This window comes from Pezoporus wallicus, unplaced genomic scaffold, assembly GCF_028554395.1.
Source record: "Pezoporus wallicus isolate ANWC-B61680 ecotype Strahan unplaced genomic scaffold, APGP_CSIRO_Pwel_v1 contig_5485, whole genome shotgun sequence".
Classification (NCBI taxonomy): domain Eukaryota; kingdom Metazoa; phylum Chordata; class Aves; order Psittaciformes; family Psittacidae; genus Pezoporus; species Pezoporus wallicus.
The window spans coordinates 1,210,021-1,233,238 of record NW_026641550.1 but is presented as its reverse complement, the minus strand read 5'-3'; the positions used below and the strand labels follow the sequence as shown (position 1 = coordinate 1,233,238).

General features: G+C 40.1%; 1 protein-coding gene across 2 annotated transcripts in view; it reads left to right on the top strand.

Annotated features, from left to right (window-relative positions):
* Window positions 1-1,625: 1,625 nt before the first annotated feature.
* CTDP1 (CTD phosphatase subunit 1) overlaps window positions 1,626-23,218 on the top strand; it is a 104,055-nt gene continuing 82,462 nt past the window's right edge. The window contains exons 1-4 of one of the 2 annotated variants that reach the window (XM_057424224.1): window positions 1,626-2,025; window positions 16,925-17,008; window positions 20,407-20,500; window positions 21,875-22,003. In XM_057424224.1, the coding sequence (XP_057280207.1) occupies window positions 1,700-2,025; window positions 16,925-17,008; window positions 20,407-20,500; window positions 21,875-22,003 (633 nt within the window). In that variant the 5' untranslated portion in view covers window positions 1,626-1,699. Of the gene's footprint in view, window positions 2,026-14,710; window positions 14,838-16,924; window positions 17,009-20,406; window positions 20,501-21,874; window positions 22,004-23,218 lie in introns of those variants that run through there. The other variant, XM_057424225.1, reaches the window with a different exon arrangement.

Genomic DNA, 23,218 nt, shown 5'->3' with positions numbered 1-23,218 from the left:
GAGGAACCTCATGAAGTCCAAGCACAGGAAATGCTAAGTTCTGCCCTGGGGAGGAACTACCCCAGGCACCAGGTCAGGCTGGGGAGGCAAGTGTCTGGAAAGGAGCTCTGCAGTAAAGGCGCTGGAGACCCTGATGGACACCAAGCTCACCATGAACCAGCAAACGTAATCCCTGTAGCAAAGAAGGCCACAACATCCCGTGACAACACTTGCCTTGGACAAGGACTCTGGAGCAGAAAGAGAATGAGTAAATTCTCCATTCTCCTATGTAGTACCTAAATGCCTTCACTATGAAACTGAAGTACCCCCCTCATAGTTTCCTAGTCTCATTCATAACTTCCAACTTCTGTAGCAAATGAGTGGAGGACTAAATAGTCAACAGCCTCCTTTATTACATAACCATGAGGCTTCTCAGAAACTAGGTCACTTCAGTTCATTGTACAAGAAAAGGATCTAGAAAACATACATGATCATGCAATGTGTCTCTATGCCTGTGTACATGGAGATGATAAAAGATGCATGGCAGCTTTCATTCAAGAGTTTCTCTATCTCTATTAGCAACAGTGGCTGCCTCACAGTCAAATATTGTCATGAAGTTCACAGTAATGAAACATGATGGGAGATGTGCACACACCCTTACGAACACCTCAGACCTCAGCTCTGGTCAGCCCTGCGGAGATCATAGAATCAGTGCCTCACCGCCCTCACAGCAGAGAACTTCTTCCTCGTATCTAACCTGAACTTCCTCTGTTTAAGTTTGAACCCATTACCCCTTGTCCTATCACTACAGTCCCCAATGATGAGTCCCTCCCCAGCATCCCTGTAGGCCCCCTTCAGATACTGGAAGGCTGCTATGAGGTCTCCATGCAGCCTTCTCTTCTCCAGGTTGAACAGTCCCAATTCTCTTAGCCCATTTTCGTATATGGAGATAAGCAAGGACAACCCGGTTAGGCTTTGCACGCGTAGGAGTTGGTGTGCTGGGAGCTGCCCGCCTCTGAGCTCAGGTCTGCCGGCCACCCTCTGCTCCTTCTCCCTGCCCGCCCAACGCATCGTGGTGCGGAACCCAGGCACAGGCCTGAGGCCGCGGCCCCGGGTGGGGGAGGCTGTCCCTAGGCCACACAGGGGCGCTCCCATTCTCCGCCTCCCGTTCCTCTCCGGGGCAAGAGCGGAAGTTAGGCCGGAGGTTAGAGCCGAGAGCAGCGAACAGCAACACACAGCTACCACAAGGCTCCGCAGGGGCCGGACCTCAGAGCGCAGCCGCCGCCCGAGCCGCGCCGCACCTTTCCCGCTCCCAGGGTTACGAGGGAGAACTACAGCTCCCAGCGTACCCCGCGCGGCCCGCCCTTCCGGCCGGCCTCTCCCGTGCGCCACGGTGTTTCAGTGAGCGGATCCGGAAACGAGTTTCCAATATGGGAAGCTCACTCCTCCCGTCCCCATCCCCGCCGGGCTAGCTGCCTGCGCTGTACCTTTAAGACCGGCCGGACAGCCGGTGCCCGGCGCCTGCGCAGAGAGGCCGTGACCTCGCCGCCTGTCGGCGCTGCTGGTGGCTATTGGGGCGCTCCTGTGTCCCGTCCCCCCCCCCCCCCCCCCCCCCCCCAGTCCCCCCTGCGACGGCGCCAGACTCCGGCCCCGCAGCCGGGCCAGCGGCAGCGGGCGTCGCCATAGCGACACCACCCCCCCCCTCCCTTCGGCCGGAACGATGGAGGTGACGGCGGACAGGGGCGATGGGCCCTCTGTGGAGGGCTCGGCCGGGATGATCGCGGAGATCCGGGCGCCGGGCCCGCGGCCACTGCGGCTGCTGGAGTGGAAGGTGTCGGTGGGGGCGGCAGTGCAGATCGGGTCGGTACTGGCGCTATGCGCCCCGCTGCCGCCCGCCCCGCGTCCCGCCACCGCCGCCCCGCCGCCTGCCGCCAGCGGCGCCAGCACCCGGCCGCAGCGGGCCGGCCCCGAGCGCAAGCTGAAGGCGGAGCGGCCCGGCGTGGTGAGGGAGCTGTGTGTGCGGCCCGGACAGGTCATCGCGCCCGGGTGAGTGCGGGGCGACGGCGGCAGAGGGGAAAGGCGGCTGGCCCTGGCGGCGGTGGCGGCTAGCAGCACGGGGAGCCTGGCCCAGGACGCGGGTTTCGCGCTGCTGCTCTAGGGGACGGGCCGGTCCTTCAGGTCCGCTTCCACTTCACGGCGCTAGTGTGGATTGTAAACCCGTGCCCGCACTGCTCTATGTTTCGGCCATATAATTGCTGGCAGGGAAAGGCTCTTCCTAGGAAGCTCTGCATAGGGTAACGTGCGGGAAGCAGGCTTGCGAGGAGGAGGATGCCGGAGAGGTGCAGGAGATCGTGCTGTAGTCCCTTGTTTCAGAGCCGAGTCATTCGCTATGAGAGCTGAGCATGCCCTCGCGTGCTTCGGGGCACTGCCCTTATGGGGCAGAACTAAGGGGAAATGCTTTTTTGGGTTGGGCACTTCGCTGTTAGCTTGATGCAGAACTCAGGTAGCAAAGGGATCATTTCTTGTCCCATAGGAGGAACTTTAATGGAAATTAGCGCTGCAGCTAATTTTTTAAAATTACTAGAAATCGTACATATACTGTTGGAAGCCTAAATGCTTTTAATACTGTAGATGTTCTAATGCGTAAGGCTTCACAAATGTAAACAAAAAGGTGTAATTTGAACTTTCAGGAGAGCGAGGGATTAAATGGGTGAGATTTTCCATAGTTTAAAAGTGGTTTTGACTTGGTAAGACTGGGTGTTTGCCGACTTTTAAAGTCTTACATGGCTAATAGATAGGGCCTCTCAGATTTCTAGGTTAAATTGGAGTAATAGCTTGCTACCCTGTACTTCAAGCAGATTGTTTCTCAACAGGAAACCATTGAAACTCTCGACTTCCTCTGTTTTATGACAGCAAGTTATTTTCTTTTATTGCAGTTCTTGATTTTTGGGTGGGTGCTGCCAGACCTAAACTTTCTTGATTGAAAATCATCAGTATATACAAAACATCTGTGTATGGGGGTGCTCTCAAAGGTTTAGGAGAAAATTAGTAATATAAGGTGCTACAGAACAGGTAAAAGCTGTGTTTTGCTACCCAGAGCATTATTCTTTCTGAGTAAGACTGTGGCTTTCCTTTTGTGCTACATCAGCATGCTGCTGTTGCATCTGGTGCAACATGGCCAATCTTTTAATATCAGATTTAGAACAAAGGCACAAGAAATGCTAGGTCAGACTAAAATTTTAGAATACTATATGCATGGTGAAATTAACCTTGATAGTGCTGAGCAGAAGAGGAGATAAAGTTCTGGTGTTGTTGTCTCATTATGTCAGCTAAGCACTTAGGAGGAAAACCAAAACAATATCTTAAATGGTAAATGCAAACAATTTAAAATATGCTGGGTATGATATAGCAGTGTTTTAGGCTTAGCCTTGCTCAGTGTAAATTTAGGACTCGAATGTGCAATTTTTATACAATGCTTTTATTGGATTTGACTAGTCTTAATTCACTTGATTATAATTGGCACATCCTGGCTTTGAGACAATTAGAGAATAAATACTGTTTTTTTGCTGTTGTTCTTGGCTTCTAACCCATTTGTATCTTAGACCACTAAAAGTTAGTTCTTAAGTTATTGACTACTGCTGGATATTATGTTTCTGGAATTCAGACTTTCCAGTGTATATTTTCTGTTGCATCCTGTAATGGTGTTTACTGGGTGAATGTAAAAGTTCAAGCAAAGAGGTAGAAGCATGATCTAAGGGTAGCAGAGCCAGTCACTTAAGGGTTTGTTTTGTTTGTATGAGCATGTAATCTCTTCCCTGTGGCTTCCCATTTTGTAGAATGGAAATAATAGCATTCCATAACTGATCAGCAATATCTAAATATATCTTAAGGTTGTGCAGTATTAAAGTACACAGGTGTGATTAAGATAGGTAACATATCTGGAGATGCTGAATAAATTCCAGATTTTTATTTTTTTTTTATTCAAACTATCCATGCTTCCTTCAAAAAAAAAAGTAGGTTTGGTCAGTTTAGCCCCAAATTCTCTATAAACCAAAGATACATGCAAATATTTCTCAGGCACTTAAACAGGAGAAATACTGTTTCCATTCCAAATGTATTTCCTTTCCACTAGAACTTGAGAACACAAGCTGATTAAACCTTTTTATTTGAGAATACATAATGTGACTGGCTAAGGTTTTTTCCTATGCCAATTTAGTCATTATTTCTGAAAATAATGACGTCTTTTAGCACAAGTTTTCCCCTTTTAAGAATTTTGAGCTTTTGGACATTTTTCTTTTATATCAGGCATGAAATGAAACCTACATTATGTGAAAGTAATTTTCCACATATGTAGCACTTAATTTTCTTGTCGTTTGATTATGCAGTTTTTGGCACTGACAGTAGTGTAAATGGTCCACAGGGGAGAGGGTGGTAGGGGTGGGGGTGACAGCCCAAGGCAGGCAGGAGGTGGCTTTTGCTTGGATTAGCAGAGGTAGGCTTGCATCAAATGTCAAACTAGGATTGAAGAGAGGAAGGTGTTTAACACTGTAAACATCAGGGATGACAGTAAGCAGTTAATTAAAGGTCTTTGTTGTTAATTAAGCATAATTTCTATGGGTGGCAGAAGGAACAAGCATCAAAAACTGCTGCACTGCTCTGTGTATTCTTAATGCCTGTTAACCATCAAGGTTAATCATTCTGAAGCTGCGACAGGTATGTCAGGATTCTGGGTTGAGTCAATGTTTTATTTTAGGGGAATATTTACATAAGCATTTCTAATGTGAAACAGTCATCCCTTGATGGAATATGCTACTGAGAATCTTTTCGTTGTTGTTGTTCACATTAGTAAAGTCTTCCAAAATACGTATTACCTGTACATTTAAACCGCGTAACTTTGTATCTTATTATGTAGCTTCGGCAGTTAAAACTTGCATTCTTCAACAGAACATGAAGTATATGAAAGTTGTAATAAAAAATCTTGTTTAAACTTATCTGATTTCTAATGAAGCAAAACTTGTATTTATTCCTTGTATTTTGTGGAATATAGCAGGAAAAGGGTGGGAATGTGTTTTCTAAAACTAGACTTTTGTGTCATTACTTTTTTTTATCATAAACTTGATTGGATAACCAAAGGAAGATACATATTTTAAGATATATAATGTCACAGAGCCTCAGGGTCTAGTTTACCCCCCAAGATGAAGACACTTAACCCTGGACCTCAATACTTTTTGTCTTCCAGTCTTCAAGAGGAATAAAATGCTGATTAATTACTGTTTGTTTTGAAGTGATGACATTTGTAATAAACTACAGGAAAATCAACTTTCTGTTTCATTTAGACACAAATGTTTTCATAATATCCTGTCAAATATTTAATGAGCTTTACTAGAGTCTAAGAAAAACCCCAAACCCTCATTGGCGAACAGGGTTGTTGAATAACAAATAACAATCACAGCTTAATACATCTCTCTCCTTTTAACCTTTAGATCAGTTCTTTTTTTTATCTTATTGTAAGTTTGGTATGCATCTTTCCAACCCTTTTCCTGTGTACCCTCCCCTGTCATACTACAGAAGCGTGATTTTAATGGGTCTGTCTTGTGTTCAGTCAAATTTGATATTGAAAAAGAGCCAAGTTATAAGAGAGGGTTTTCCCTCCTTCATTGCCTTCTTTTTCTCCTTTATTTCTCTGGCATCTAACAAGTTGGGAGCTTACACTATAGCTAATAGCACTGAACGGCAGAATACAAAGTCTCTTTTCTTTACATGACCATCTGTTTTTGCAAAACTTGTAGGAACTCCCTTACCTAAGAGAATCAATTAACTCTGTTAGGTTTGATTGGAAACAGGCATCATTCTTGGAAGCTGCCAGTTGTGTGGTTGTAGCAGCTTGTGTCTGTAGTTATTTTTGGTGTGGCTTCCTTAGGCCATGGCTTTTTGATTGCTTCAGGCTAATATGAGAGTTTGCTGGAAGAGATGCTCAAGCTTCTGTGTGCCTCTAGTTTACATTAAGGTGGGTGCTGGAAATCATTTAGCTAAAGATGCCTTGGTCTCTTGTCTTCTTCCTCCTTCCCCTAGGAAAAGTTTGAGGGAAGAGAGAGAAAAGACTTTTGCTTTGAATTGTCTTAGAAATTTTATCTTAAGAGGTTTATTTTTTTTCCTTTGAGAAGTCTTGGTAGTACAGCTTACATGTTGGAGCAAGTCCAGAGGAGGGCCATGAGGATGATCAGGGGGCTGGAGTGCCTCCCATATGAAGACAAGCTGAGAAAGTTGGGGCTGTTCAGCCTGGAAAAGAGAAGCCCGCATGGAGACCTCATAGCAGCCTTCCAATATGTGAAGGGGGCCTGGAGCTGTAGTGATAGGACAAGGAGTAATGGGTTTAAACTTAAACAGGGGAAGTTTAGGTTAGATATAACGAAGACTGTACTGTAAGGCTGGTGAGGTACTGGAATACGTTGCCCGAGGAAGTTGTAAATGCTCCATTCCTGGCAGCGTTGAAGGCCGGGTTGGATAGAGTCTTGGGTGACATGGCTTAGTGTGAGGTGTCCCCCCCGCCATGGCAGGGGGGGGTTGGAACTAGATGATCTCAAGGTCCTTTCCAGCCCTAACTGTTCTATGATTCTATGCCTGCCTGGACCTTTCTGATTTGATGACTGCATGTTTAGTGTTAACTCATGGGCTGACCCTAGCAGGGATGCCAGCCATTCAGATAGTCTAAGTCAGTCTTACCCAGTGGAAGACTCCCCTTAGGTAATTTGGTAACCCAACATCACTAAATAAAAATGAACTTAGGGTGATGATATTGCAAATTCTTAAATATTACTAGAAGTATATTAAAATATTTTCAGTTGGGACTTTCTAGCCTGAAGGCTTAGTAAAGTTACCAGCCTCTCATTTCGGGATCTCTTTTTGGGAATGTTAATAGATAATGCATTGCAAGTTGTCACTTTATAAAATATTTTTATGAATATCTGTTTTGTGTAATTAAAGGTTAATCTAAGGTCTTCTAGCACATGTGGATAGTTGAATTTGCAGCAGCTTCCTTTTTAAATATATAGGGAGTATATGTGACTTCCTGGAAAGAAAGGTAGTATTGTTTTACAGGTTACGGTTCAAGGATCTTGATTAAACATTTTGTCTAGGTTTTGTTTTGCTGAACCTAGACCTACGGAATTGGAAATCTTACCCTTAGACCGTAAGAGGCGGGATAGATCCTGTCACTAACAGGAGGGACTTGTCTGTCTTTGAAAGACTTTGGAAGACAGAAAAAGTTCTCCCCTTTTTTTTGTGTGTGGACAGGAAGGGGCTTCCACAAATAATGTATGCTGTGAAACTTGGGTGAGAATTTCTCATTGTGTTTTATAGAATCATGGAATTGGTTTGGATTGAGAAGGACCTTAAGGTCATCTAGTTCCAACCCCCCTGCCATGGGCAGGGACACATCACACTAGACCATGTCACCAGTGCTCAACAAATGTGTGTTTTCCCTCAGAATCTATATCCTGACCCCTAATGATGAAGTGCTGCTTATCTAAAAGAATGAACTATTGTTTCCAGTCAGTAGAAACTACTTCTGTTGCCCTCAGATGAGCCTGTTGAAAAGGAATTAGCCAGAGTGAAATACATACGCCATTTGTCAGAGCACACTTTTCTGACATTTTCCAAAACACTGGGGGGGGGGGGGGGCACATGAAGAGGAGCCTGTATCAATACCCATTTTCAAAACAAAAGTCAAAAGTTTTGTATTCATTCCAGTGCAATGGGATGGAAATTTTTCTTTAGTCATCTGATGGGACTGAAATTATTTTGATTTGGGGTAACTGGGCTGATGCTGGGTAATTTATATGAGATAGCATTAATCAGAACCACCTTGATCCAGGACCCTTTTATTTTGTGTGTTACTGTGGAAAAGATCACAGTAAACCACGTAGATTACAGTTTATACATCAGGTTTTTTTATAGTATCCCTTTTTTAAGGGAAGCATGGGATACACTAATAATAAATTGCCTTTCTACTATTTTTTTATTATTTTTAGAAAAACTGTAGAATAAGGCAGTGATTTAGACATTTAAAATGAATAGTGCCTGTATGTTTGTGTTGTGATTTGTAGTTTAAAAATTACATGTGAACTGCATAAATCCCCATTCACAGGAGAGATGGTTGAGCATTTCTAGCCAAGGCAGGCATCAGTAAACGAGAACTTAATTAACTTTCCAGGTAACTTCACAGCTATTTATAATACTACCTCTTTATATGCTGAGCATATAAAGCATTCTAATCTGTTGTGCTTTGGTTTTGGAATGTGTTTCTGGGCTCTCGTGATGCTGTTAGGTGTCCTGAGAGTGTATATTGTCATGTGGCTGTTGACAAATGTGAAGCTGCTGTTTCCTGGTTTGAATGCTGCTGCATAATGTATGACAGTCATGTTCCTAAGTGCTTTCAAGGGTGTTAAGAGTTACTACGTTTTCCTTCGTAAGTGTATTCGTTGGCTTAGCAACAACTCCAGAGGAAAATGTATACATAAGGAAGTGTCAAGATAAGTTTACCGCAATATCCAAAAGGAAAAGGAGGGGAAGAAGCTGTGAGACTTGAGGATTCTCAGAAATAACAAAGGGACCATGATTGCTCAAGTTCTAATGGAGAACATAATGAAATGTTTGGAGAAGGTGTAATGTTCTCTCTTAATAGATGGATCTTTCTAAGGCAGAGGAGGAAGGGTCACAAGATCCTCCCAGATTTCATATTCACAGTAAGAAGCAAAAAACGCCTATACCGCTTTGCTGCTACCTCTGTGTATGTCAGACTCTCTCAGTAATCATTCCTTTGGTGTTCTGGTTGTTTGGTGTTCATCTGTAGACGTTTCTCTAGCTGTAGGCTTGCAGGTGCAGAAGGCAGATCAAATCTATTCAGGTAATCTTGCCTGGGGGTAGGAGGAATGCAATGGTAAATTGGTCTGAGATAAGGGGAAATTATGTGCCTTTTCCTGGAGAAGTGGGGCATTTGAGAAGGTATACACCTGAAAAGAACAAAAAGGAGTCAGAAACGGGATTACTTCAAGACTGTTGTCATCTGGCTTTGCAGCACTTCCGCTGTGACTACTGCTCTTTAGTAGCTGATGTGAAAGTTGAAGTGTGGTTTTAGAAAATTGCGGGTTTATGTTAATTGGCCTTCTGTAGATTAGAAGGATCTATTATCACCTCTCTGCCACTTCATCTTTTGCATAAATGCCAGTTAGGTTGGCAGTATTCATCATACATATGTATATTTATTCCATGGATAGATTTGGATGACTTGGATGTTTGATTTTGCTGTCAGATGACTTGCTGAACTAATGAACTCATCTTGAAGTACGTGTGCTAAAAGTTATACTTAGTGGTTTAGAAAATGGATCCTGGGATAACATAAGCTTTGTAAAAATATTTCATTTGAAAGCAGCAAGTAGATTTTTCTTAGGAGCTGTACCATGCCTCATTTTTCCCTTGCCAGCTTTTCTGTTTTGACTGGTCTCCTTTTTTTAAACCCATATTATTTATTGCTTTTACCCTGTGATTCTTATCCAAGCAGGTGCTGATGGCAGTGGATTCATGAGATACTAAGAGAGGGAAATCATAAAAAAATGAAACACCTTCTTTAGTGTAACAATGAAAATCCTGGGTATTTATATTAAAACCACAGCTATGGTTTTTAAATTTGGACATGTTCTTAAAGCTACTGTGTTTTAGCTATTTCAGAACATCTTTTATACCCTGCATAATTCTTACTTTTCTAAGATATGTGGTAGAAGGAAGCTGATGATGATGTGTTATGTTTCTAGCTGTAATTGGCATTAATCTACACTCGGTCATCATGGTTGCTTTGATGCTTGTGTGTAGAATTTGCAAATAGCCCTTAGAGATGCTGTCAGAAGTTTGACAGCCCATGGGACTTTTCCAGTCAAGTTTCTGTACTTGGTGTAAGGTTCTGATGTTAAGTGTAGTCAAGGGACATGCATTCACTTTGATTTTACTGTTACTGCTTCATGTGAGAGACATCTCTTCAGTTAAGAATATGTAACCCATGTATGAACACAAGGTATTTTCCAGTCTTTCTAGCATTAAGCTGTTATATACAGTGTCTCAGCTCTCAGAGTTGTGATGCAAGTATTTGGGAAGTGGTGTGTGACCGCTAATGCTGCGGTGTGAGACAGCTGGCAGTAGAAACGCAATTACATGAAACAGTAAAGTTAATAATTGACAGTAATGATGGGGGGGATCTGTCTGCAGAACTGCTGCTTCAGTGAGTTACTGAGATGTGACAGCCTATTCTGTTACTGTTAGAAGTTGCACTTAATAGTAAAGAAACAAGTTAGAAAGATGTGAGCTCTTAACTCTGTACTTCTAAATTAATTCTGTGTGAACTTTGAGAGTATTTTATGCAAAAGTATGGAGAAGTGCTTCTTTTTTTTTTTTTTTTTAAGGTACTTTTGAGTTCTCCTGAATAGATTTTAGCTAAAAAATGTTCTAAGCTATTCCAAATAGTACTTGAAAGACTTACTGGATTTTATGCGAAGAAGGCTGTGAAATCTCTTGGAGTTTGTTGGTTTTGGTTGGTTGGTTTGTTTGGGGTTTGTTGGTTTTTTTTGTACCTTTTTATTTTGCAGTATTAATTTCTAATATGTAAGAAGTTATCCATAGATGTGTGCATGGAGGGTTAGAAAGGGTTACCTCCTTCCTTCTAATGCCAAACTCTTCCAGAAAAAAAAGGAAATGCTTCTTAAAGACTTGCCAATCATGGAAGTAGACTTACTTCATGCTTAAGATATCTTTTGGATTATAAATAAAATCCAGAAACTCTGGGCCTAAGTTTTTCTTGGTGCTCATAACCTATGTCTAAACCTGAATGGATATCTTGCCTGGAAAGTAGAATAGAAAACCTGAAAAGTCATTTTTCTCTTCTAAAGTGTTTTGAAGTTCACTTTTTAACTCATAATTATGAACGGTTTGTTCTTAACAGGGAGGGGAAAAAAATAGCAATCTCAAGGCCCATGATTTTCTTATAGGCCTCTGGGACTCCCACGTATTTGAAATACAGACTTCTGCTTGCTTGTCCTTGAGGATAAATCAAGTGGCTTCTTTAAAGAACTGATGAGACAAGTTTCTTGCAGCATCTGGAAGAGGCTATGGGCCGTGTGTTGCCAGTAGGAGCAAGAGCCATGTGTGCTTGTCATCCTTGGTATTTTTAATCCATTATTCAAGGACTCTCTCTGCTTCTTCAAAGATAGTGATGAGGGTTAAATAAATACAACAGTTAAATATCTAAGGAATTACTTACATGGTGATTTCAAGGTGATTAAAGCTTTGAAAAATTCTTGTTACAGACTGGAGTCATACTTAACAGGGGCTGTGGCTTGATGTAGATTGGGCTTGAATGCTCTTTCTAGTGGTTGTAAATGGTTGTAAATGCTGCAGCCACATACCACAAAATGTTGTTCTAGTATAAGCTAGCAAAAATGTTGGTGTTTCACAAATTCGAGTAAATGAAATTGTAGAAGCAGGCTCTAAGTTGAATCAAACTTTATCTGTCTGCCATTGTAGTCTCATGACAGCTAAAATGTACTTTGTTCTCGTTCAGTTCCTTGATTCAGTAATAGTTGATGTTAATAACCATTGATGTGAGATGTGTTCATTTGGTAATTTCACCCCTTGATAATTTGCCAGTAACATTCCCTTCAGCATGCTGCAGGACCAGGGAGAGTGTTTGTTTACCTGTATGCCAGAATCTCATTTTGCTGCACTGAAACAGTTTCATATCTTCTAATGCTAATTGCAAGGTCGGATAGCATCAGATTTACCTGTATGCCAGAATCTCATTTTGCTGCACTGAAACAGTTTCATATCTTCTAATGCTAATTGCAAGGTCGGATAGCATCAGATTGAGGACAGTGGCTTTAAGTGATCACTGTAACAACTTGGGGTATGTGTCATCTGTCTTTACCCCTAACTGATTTGAGGAAACCCAGCAATCTCTTGGCTTTTGACAGATACCTATGGGATGCAAGTGAGTGCAGGGCAGTAGCTTTGTCTTGTAACTTTTGTCTATTTTCTCATTCACACATTTGGAAAATTGCACTGTATTTTCTATGCCAGTGCATGGTTCCTTGAAAAAGACTTTAATAAATAAAACTTAGGTCTTCATGGCAGGGAGATGTTCAAGCTAGCCTTGAACAGATAGGCAAGCTAGTTTTAGCCCTGTATGTAAAAACATTTACACTATTGATCTTTTCCCATCAGTCACCCTTGCTGGACTCTTCTATCGGCTGCTTTGATTCTAAACCTGACAGCAAACCTGGAAAGGGATGGTCAATTATTCTGCCTCCCAAGGTACTGCAGTAGTCCTTTTTGGAAATGCAAAAGGAGCAGGTTGGGCTTTCAGAGGGAGCTCTGGAGGGGATGGGGAGCAGTCCATTGCCATTCTTTGAGTGCAAGCCATTGGAGCAGTTGCCTCTGGAAGTGGAACCAAGCTGTAACAGAAGGCTGTGGTTAACTGAAGTTAGACTAGTTCTGAATAACAGAGATAACATGTTAACATGTTATGCTGGGTACCTTTAAGGTACAGGTCTTCCATGGTTTTCTTCAGTAGAGCTGTCTCATGGCCATTGTATCTGTGTGCTTCGGCTGGCCAATCCCTCACCCCTCCTCACCCCAACCATGATAAGCTAGTTTTTAAGAAGTTATTGTTTCTGTAACTCCTGCACTTGTTGCTGTCATTCTTTGTTGCAGGAAGTGTTGGGTCATGCTGAGGGGAGGAGAGGGGAGACAACAGGGGACCAAAACCCAAACAACCAAAACAACATGAAACCTGTAGGGGATTGCTTTTTGTTTGTAGCAAAGTCATTTCAGTGATTCAATTAACTGGTTGCTACAACTGAAGAGTAGCATAGATACGAGAGCTTTGTGCTGGCTTTCCCACTGCAATTAACCTACCAGGAACCACACCACGGCAGTGCTTGATACAGTTCCTGCATTTGGAGTCAGCACTAATGACCAGGCCTTCGAATTAGCACAGGCATTGACTTCCTCTGTTAATGAAAGCAAAATGTCTGTATTGAATTTCATGAAAGCTTTCCCATTTTATTTTCTTTCCCATGCTGCTGATTGAAAGCAGATATTGTTAAAAGACTTGTTTTAGAAACAGTCAAACTGTGGAAGTGCTGGGAGAACAGCAAAGGGCTTATGGTTGTCTGCATCCTGAGGCCATTATTAAATGTCTGTCCCTATCCATGATCATTGCAACAAAATCATTGGACCTAGTGTCTCTGTTTCTTATTTATAAGCACATCTGGAAAGAATGTGTATAAGATCCTAGAGTGGGTTTCTTTATTTATGTGTTCAAGTTTCATTTAAACCCCAATATATTTTCTTAACTTAAACTGTGTGAGCAGTTTGCTGTCCTCTTGCAGTCCTTTGGCTATGAGGGTGGATCCTGGTATGATCAACTCTTTTTACAGATACACACCCCCCCCCCCCCGAAAAAAAATGTGCCTTTCACAGCTGTGTGACTCTTCCCCAGTGCCTGGCTTACTTGGCCTGTTGTGACAGTTTGTAAAACTGGGAAAAGAATTTGCATCTCTTGTGGGTGCTGGGGAGAAAAAGTAATATTGTTAATGCTGCCATCAGTAGAAAGTACTGTAATTCTTCAGATTTGGGGATATCTGTTTCTTCTCTCCAGAAATGGAAGTAGGGAGTGGCTCCGTTCTTTAAGCGGGTTTCACTTATGACCCAGAGAACAAGCAGAAACCTGAACCCCTATTTGTATATGCAGCCATTTAAAGATAGACATACACACTTTGATTCGGCTTGCTCTTGTCTGGTAATTGTCTTGGGTCTTGGCCAGTGTATTTTGAAAATCCCTTACTTCAACAGCAAAAGGAGTGTTTCCAGGTCTGAAATTCATGAAAGTAGTTTTACTTCATTTCCATGCCTGTTCTTCCAAGGTATATTTCTTTTATAGTAATTGAAGCATATATGCCATAACTTAACTGAGTAAAACATTAAAGCATGCTTAAGCCTTAGTAGAGTTCAGGCCTTCTTTCTGAAGCATTTAGTATGTGGGTTGTCTTGGCTTTTCCTTCTGAGAAGTCTGCTTAAGATCCTGAGAGTTGAACTTGGAATGTGACCAGCTTGGTTGTACAGTGATCAGAAGTTTGACAGTGCTCTAGAGGTCTTCCTCTGCCCTTTGGGTTAAGGGCATCTAAACATCAGTATAGAGAATGGTATGACAGAGCACTTGATATGCTGTATTATTTACCACCAGCAAGCATCATAAAATGGGTGTTATGGTCCTATTTAAACGTGCAGGGACAGAACTGATATTTAGCAGTGCTGTTTGGCATGTGATAAGGTAAAGAGGTGCTGTTCAGAAGCAACTTCAGAACTCTAGTTCTCTTGTAGGAATCTCTATTGAAATCAGAAGGATGAGATGATGTGTACCTACACATGAATGGAAATTCTTGCATGTCCTAATTTGAATCATACCTGAGCGAGCCCAGGAGTATACCAGCTCCTCCTACTGCATTCGTGGAATGTGAGGTTAACCTCGAATGCAACGTAGAGAATACCTGAAGGTATTTTGGCTTCTAAGCTGGCATCAAAAGACTTTTGTGCCAATTTAATTAGTTTTTGATAGTTCAGGAAAAAATTTGGTCGCTGTAAACTCTTACACACATTTCTGTAACTAATAATGTGAGTTTATTTTTTTTTTTTTTGGCCTTTTAGGTATCTGTAATTTTAGTTTCATACACTGAACACAGGTTGAAGATGAGCAGTTTTGACATGGTCCTTAGCATGAGTTGGTAGCCTAAAAAGGAGCTTAGTGATGAATCAAGGTAAAAGCAAGGCAGACATATTGCCTAAAGGGAGGGGAGAGAAGAAAAGTCAAGTGAAATAATACAAACATGGGGGGTGAGAGGAGAACTAAATAATCAAACAATGAAGTTCCAATAGCGATGGGCCACAGAACCAGCTTGTCTCTCATGCAGTTCCTGTACAAAACCAGGACTGGTGATTTATTATTTGTTTTCTGTGAAATACATACTGTGCTTAAAAGAAGGAGATCCAAAATGCTTACACAGAAAGAAGAGGTATCATTTCCAAGCAGATGATGACTGCTAGTGTGAAGGGAATAGATCTGTACTTTTGCAAGTTGCAATACTGGTAGTATGATGGCTTGTGAAGACTTTTCTTTAAATAAACCTGACCTGAATCTAGTTTTTATTTTCAAAAAGGGAAAAATCCTCAGCATGGGTATCTATCTAACTGCAGTTTTGTTAGTAGGGTTATCAGTCTTCTGGTCATTGAGAAACGGGAGACACACTGGAAGTAAGCAGATGCAGTGACATTTGGAAAGTGGATTTTCTTTTGGAATTCCCAAACGCTTAATAGCCAAATATACAAATGGAAGATTTGAGCATGCAAATCAGTTTACTCCCTGGTGCTGTCTGCTTATTGCAATACAGATTTGAAGCCAAAGAGCAAACATTGCAACCATGTTGTGAAGAGCCTGGATTATTTTATTTGTTTTTATTTAGCTGCTTGGCTTTTTATTTTTCTAAAATATTAGAGAGCTGATGCAGCTCATAGTCACAGAGTTTGAGAAATTTTGCAGTATTTCAGAATTTAGGAATATATGTGGAAATTATAGCCAAGCTATAGTCTCTCATAATGACTGTTCGAGTAATTTAGAGGAAATAAATGATGGTATTTTCAAGACTCAGAATTTCAAGAATGGAAGTTGAACAATGGAATGCTTCAGTTGGATCATTCAACTGAAAAGCAAACTTTGTTTTCTGAGCAGTTTTCAGAAGTAAACGTCACACCTACCTGCTGCACATCAAGGTCTAATTTCTGGTTTGTTTTAGCCATTGTGTGTAAGAAAGAATTAAAGTATCCTTTTGTCTGTCTTTATTTTAAAGTAACTGACAATCCAAGCCGTAAGGATTGGAAATTAAGATACTTTTGTGAAACAACTGAATCGATATATGTTTCTGCCATGACACAAAAAAGTAATAAACAAAGATGAAATCACTATAGATCTTGTCCCCCTGTGCTTGGCACTGGTGAGGTCACACCTTGGATACTGCGTGGGTCCCTCATTACAAGAAAGACATTGAGGTGCTGGAGTGTGTCCAAAGGGCCACAAAGCTAGTGTAGGGTCCAGAGAATAAGTCTTATGAGGGAACTGGGGTTGTTAAGTCTGGAGAAGACTCAGTGGGGACCATACTGCTGTTTACAGCTACTGAAAGGAGGTTATAGTGAGGTGGGGTCAGTCTCCCAACTAACAAGCAATAGGACAAGAGGTAGTGGCTTCAAGCTGCTCTAGGGGAGGTTTAGATTAGATATTAGGAAAAATTTCTTCATTGAAAGGGTTGTCAAGCACTGGAACAGGTGGCTCAGGGAAGTGGTGGAGTCACCATCCCTAGAGGTATTTAAAAGACATGTAGATGTGGTGCTTAGGGACATTGTTTAGTGGTGGGCTTGGTAGCGTTAAGTTTGCAGTTGGACTTGGTGATCTTGATGCCTTTTCCAACCTAAATGATTCTATGAATCTAAAGATTCCATATTTGATTTACATTACTGTGTAGCTCAGTAGCATATTAATGGGGAGTTTTATCTAATTGAATGTAAGCTGTTTCTTGAAAGACAGTGCTTGTTTTGTTAATATATTTAATTTCTTTGCTAAACTAAGGTTAGAAACTGACATTGATAAATGTTTCAGTGACTTTTAAAGGTGTGAAATTAAATAATTTGAATACTTAGTGTCTTTTTCCGAAAACCAGGGCAAAAGTATGTATCTGATGGGACTGGCACTCAAATAATAACCAGAAATTATTCTTTGAACTCTTTCAACATGAAATCATTAATCTGAGTGTGTGAAATCAGCCTGCAATAAGTGTAATGCCTACATCTTTTCCAGAGGTGTCTTGGTGAGACTGGAAGGATGCAGCCATCCTGTTGTTATGAAAGGCTTGTGTGCAGAATGTGGCCAGGACTTGACTCAGTAAGTATTTTCAGCTCTTTTTTTCAGCCTCTCCTAGCTTTTGATTAGAAATCCAAGCTCTTTGTTTTCTAATTTCATAGAATTGTAGAATGTTTGAGTTAGAAGGGACCATAAAGCCCCTCCAGTTCCACCCCCCTGCCATGGGCAGGAGCACATTCCACTAGAGCAGGTTGCTCAAAGCCCCATCCAACTTGGCCTTAAACACTGCCAGGGATGGCACATCCACAGCTTCTCTGGGCAACCTGTGCCAGGGCCTCACCACCCTCACAGGGAAGAGCTTCTTCCTCAGATCTAACCTAAATATCCCCTCTTTTGGTTTAAAGCCGTTCCCTCTTGTCCTTTCCCTACATGCCCTTGTAGAAAGGTCCCTCTCCAGATTTCTTCTAGGCCCCCTTTAGTTACTGGAAAGCTGCTACAAGGCTGCTGTGGTCTTTGCTTCTGTATTCTGAGTCTTAGTAGTTGTGAATCTTGAGGGTAGCTGAAGATGTAGATGCTAGTAGGGAGGAAAAAGGGTATTCAAACTGCCTAACGTAAGTAGGTGCTTAACATACAGAGTGCTCTTATAAGCAAAGTTGAGAGGGAGTTTCCTCTAAAAGTTAAATTTCAGCACAAAGCACTTCTCACATTTGATTAAAAAATCTATTGAGATTGGCTTATAAAATTGTTGATTAAAATTGAGTGGTCTGAATATATTAATTCTTGATCACATTATTAATAGTGTGATCATTTAATAAAGTGTATATCTTTACTGAAAAATTGCTGCTTGTAGGCAAGAATCTGTGTTCGTTTTGGATAAAACCAAGACATGAAGACAGAATAGGCAAGTTCTGTGCCACTGTTACAAATGTGTACCCTTTTTCCCCCCATATATGTTGCTGTAGTCACAGAGGCATTATTTAGAACTATACTTTTTAGTCATTACAGGGATTCATAACTAGAAGTATGGGTGAATAAGATGCCATGTGGATGCTTGAGTTACAATTCATGTTACAAATTTATGACTTAATAACTGCATGCTCTCTTTCTGTAGATGTTGTGGTGTAACTTGCTAACTTAGGTAGAAAATGCGAAGAGCATGCATACAGACTCATTCCCATCACAGTGTATTCTACTTTGCTTTTTATGTGCTCATAACTGAGGTTAAGAGTTATAAGGCATGTCAGCAGTGACTTAAACCTGGGTATTCTACCTGTAGAGGTATAAATAGTTGTGAAGTAATAGTAGTTTCATCCATGTGATCTTACTTCATTTGTACTGTATCGTAATGAGAGCCAGCTTGTCTGCAGTGCTTCCAATGTAAGGCTTCAAAGCTGGTTTAGATTTTTTTTTCTTTTTTTTTTTCAAATGTTCACATGAAACTAAAGGAATTTAAGCCTTAGGCCAAAAAGAAAGCAAATTCAAAAGGTGGTTGTATAAACTCTGTCTTATTGCTAATACAGTCGGTAAAGAGAATTCTGCTTACACATATCAAATTACTAATTCAACAGCTTCTTTCCAGAGTGGGCTGTATAATAGACTGGATTTTAGAAATGAATGTTGTATGCTTATTTGAAGGAAATACTTTGGTTTCATTTTAATTCATAGTCATTATTAAGAACTATTTTGTGAACATTATCCGATAAACCAGCACAAGTGGACTAAATGTTGTGCAATATGTAACCCTGTTAGTGGTTTGGATATGACTTTTCATAAAAAGTTGACTGTTAAGACTGTTAAGTAGTATTTGGTAAAATAAGAAACCTAACTGAAAGTTAGGATAATAGCAAATAGGTTTTTGCCTGCCCTGAATGAATGCTTGTTTTGAGGTTTGAATACTATCACATGTAAATACTGCTATGCTGCTCTTTCATTAAAAATCTAGGTAAATTCAGGATATGCAGTGAAATCTGTTTTCTCAATTAATATTTGTCTACCTCAGCTATCTTCATTTTATACAAAGTAGCTTATACCTATGGAGGAATGTGTTAGGTCTGCTGAGCCTATGTCAGATGGCAGTTCAAAAGCATATGTATTAATTGCCTTCCTTGCCTGAAGTGAGTAAAGCCATTTCACTGCCAGCTTGTTGGGTGTTGTTTAGTGGTACATCCTTTCTGTTAACTAATTCTTATGCTTATTCAACAAATGGTCTGGAAACAGTTCATCTCTTTTAAAGGCTCATTTAAAATACCATTCATTGTTGCATATAAGAGATGTTCTGAACTCTGAAGTAAAGGATGTAACATGGTAGAATGTGCATGTAATCTTAGGACCAAAGGAAGTACCTGTCTTTTGTTTCTTGTGCTTCCAAGCCCTAAGGTACAGCAGAAGCATATCTGACTGTGATTGTGTCTGCTTCAACACAGCTAAGTAATATTTTTTTCCTCAGGTGCTTGCTTGTCATGAAGTGAAAACTGGGTGAAATTTAATTCTGGTTGTAGATCTGATATCAAATTTTGCCTTTTGTAGGACAGGTACTTGTGAGAATTAAGAGATGTGCATGTGACACACAGGACAAAACTTGTGTGATAGTATTTTTAATGTTGGTTAACCATAAATGTCTTTAAAATTAGGTACCACAGTTCCCAAGAAATTGATCTTTGTAAGCTGTAAACTAGTGATACTGATGATAGCAGTGGTGTTACTCGATAAGTTTTCAAGGAATTTCATACTTCTGTGTGTACACACACACTTTATCATAAATATATATGCACACAAAAAAATGAGAATATATATACTGTATGTAATAATATTTATCATTAAAATTAGAAATTACTATTCAGTCTATATATTAATATTAATGATATTTATCTGTATATACATGCATCTGTATGTGATTATATGAATACTAAGACTGTGTGTGGATAAAATTCACATAAAGTACAGGCACACACATGTAGTACTTCACTCTGTGCTAAAGGAAAAAGCATGTATGGGTATTTTTTGGATGTTTTTCTTGAGGCAGCATTCACGTGTAAGTAGCATAAAGAGTAATTTTGCCTGTCCTTTGCTTACATTTATTTTATAGTCTGACTTGGAGAAAAGTGGATAATTGCATGCTGAGAGATTGCAGAAAAAGAAAAAACATTTAAATTTGAGTGGTTGTTATACTTTGTAACTATTTTCTAATGCTAATCAGTACATAGATGTCTGTTTCATCCTAGTGTCATTTTTAATGAAATAATTATATGGAAACATAACTAATCATGATGATTTTTGAAAGGTTTTTATGGTGAACTGCTTTGATCTCTATCCATTTATCCATTTGGTTTAGTGACTTACATTAGCAAGAATTTGAAAGAAGAGTATATTAGTCAAAGTAGTTTTTTGGTGGAGACTAGTTTGATACTCCAGATTTTAGTGTTCATTTTTCACTAAGCTATTACTCTCTCTTTTGGTGCTTCTTTTCCCTGCATGATTAGGATACAAAACAAGAATGGAAAACAGAATGTGCCATTATCAACAGCAACTGTGTCTATGGTTCACAGTGTTCCAGAGCTGAAAGTTAGCTCTGAGGTAAGTATCATCATGCTTTCTTGATTCATACCTTTCACTATAGCTCTCCAGTTGAGAAGCTTCATTATCGGAATGTCTTCAATGTTCTGTATACTTCATACAGAAAGTTTGGCTTCCTTCTGAAGAGGAATTTGGTGTTAAGCATCAGTAGCTCAGGGGTTTTGTGTGTTTACCGTAATTCAGATCGGTTATTATCAGGTTTATAGTGTTCTTTTAGAGCTTTGCACTGAAAAGATGACACTTTTGTGACAGCAGCCTGAGAATTACTACTTTGATGTTTTTGTCTCTAAGAATGAGCAGTTTGTGGCAAGTTTTGTTTCCACTAGCTGAAAGGTGTTGGGAGCTGGCAGTGTGTTTAAAACAGCTTTACCCTTCACCTTGAAATTGGTCCCACTAGATACAGAAAAGCTAGTTTGTTACCAATGTACCTGCATGTTAAATATTTTTTTTAACTGTTCAATTCAGCTGAGTCATCAAAATATGCTTGTTCAACCCTCAGTTTCTTTAGAGGCAAAGACATGTTTATTTTGAAGATAAACATTCTATTTATCTTCTTTACCAGCTTGATTATTTTTTTTTCTAAACTCTTTGAAGAGCACCAATAAGAAGAAATGCGAAGATAGAAGCATTAGAAGTGTCCCCATCCAGAGGAGTGTTTCAAAGGGCAGTTTGCATTTGACCCCTGCTTCTTCATAACACTCCACTTAACTTTATCCACAGACAGCTAAACTTAAAAGCAGCTTACTATCAGACGTGGTTAAGGCAAACAGAGCTTCATGTGGTACTTCTAAGGTTTGGAAACATGCAGAAGCGGAGTAAACTTCAACTCAGATTTAACAGAGTATAAAGTCTTTGACAGCAGTGCCCACACGGAACTATGTAATCTAATTATGTATGTCTGAAAGTATTTATTCTTTAATCTTGAATTGTCATTTATTTTAATTTTTGTCATTAGCAGTTTAGTTTTATACTTAGCCTAGCGTTGTCAGCTGTAGTGTACCCAGTTGATACAAAATTGCAAGTTTTCAGACCAGCTGATAAACTTGTCCTTTGTGTACCCCAAAGCTATTACTGTTTCCTCTCAAGGCTCCTGGCCTTGAAGTAATTCAGTGGTTATTTATTAACCTTGAAAGTCCTTGAGTTTATCAATTTTAAGAGTTACTAGTGTCACAAAGATCTGACAGTAGACTATGGGAATTTATTTTTTTTTTTTCTGTGGAATAAATGCTGGCAAGGCTGCCATCACTACAGTTATGTTGAAGCATTGTTTCTAATGCAGTTAGTTTGTATGAGACCTTCTTAATTTTACAGTGCACAAAAGGCAATAAATCTAATTTATTTCTTCTAAGCTTAGTTATGAATGTTTTGTTACAGCAAGCTGAGCAGCTAGGAAGAGAAGATCAACAGCGACTACATCGAAATCGAAAACTGGTGCTCATGGTAGATTTGGATCAGACATTGATCCATACTACAGAGCAGCACTGCCAGCAAATGTCTAATAAGGTAAGTATTTGGTGTTAACTTTCAAACCAAAGTAACAACAGGAATATTTCTAACAGTATTTAAATGATGGTTTCATGATTAGGTAAAATTGTAGTTGAAGACTAACAGAAAATGAGAAATAAGTCCTCTGAAATGTATTCCTTTTTTCTGTGCATTTAAACTGACGGTATGTTTTCTTCCAAACTTTGAGAAGTTTCAGGTAGCTATTTTTAATGTCTGCTTTCCCTCCTCTGCAGTTCACAAGCTGAGTACTCAGTAATGAGACCTTTTTTTTTTCCCCTCCATGTCTGAGGTGGATATAGTGAATTACTGTTTGAAGTCCCTCTTTGGATAAGCCTGTGTGTTACTACATCTGTCATTCCTTGACTATGTCTAGAGATTTTTTTCTTTAATTTTGTTTTTCTGGGGTGAGAGACGAATTCAGGTGTTGCTATTTATATTTAATTCTTCCTGAAACATTCGTCATTGCACTGATGGGGACTATTGGCTTGTAACATTTCCAGCTTGGAAACTTAAAAAAAACTAAAATAATTTTAAAAAAGCATGTTAGAATGTATCTACAGTGTCTTGTAAAGGAGGATGCAAATTCAAACTTGTCATGCAAACTACAGCTGCATGATTGCTCTTTTTTTAACTCTTGGCATTTGCGCATGTCCAGTAAGTTCAACATGCATTAACTCCTGCTAGGAAAAAGCAAGCTGTAAATGTACTTTGTAATTGAGAGGAAAAGGGAGAGTGAATGTTCAGCTTAAAGATCGAAAGAACTTGTCTATTTGAAAGGCTTTGCCTTCATCTATATAAATAAATGGTTTAAACAAAAACATTTTTAAAAGATTGTGAGATTTTTATCTGGGATCTTTATCAGCAAAATTCCTTCCTGGTTTGCTATCTGATGGTGTATTTCCGTAGACATAATGCTTTTTCATCCAACAAAGTCTTTCTCTGAGCCCAGTATGTACTAAAACTAATCTGAGTGAAGTTCACTGAATGATATTGATTGGATTGGGATCCTGAACTTTCTGAGAAATTTCTCAGGTTGCTTTGTTCAGATTGGTTTGCCATAAGATTTGAATGGAAGCTACCTTGATCATAAACTTTTTCAAATGCAGGAAGGTACACTGGAAACTTTTGTGTTGGACTGGCTGGTACAGAGCAAAAACATGCTTTGGATTTTATTCATCCACATAGTCTTTGTGGCTAAAACTTGCTTTAGCC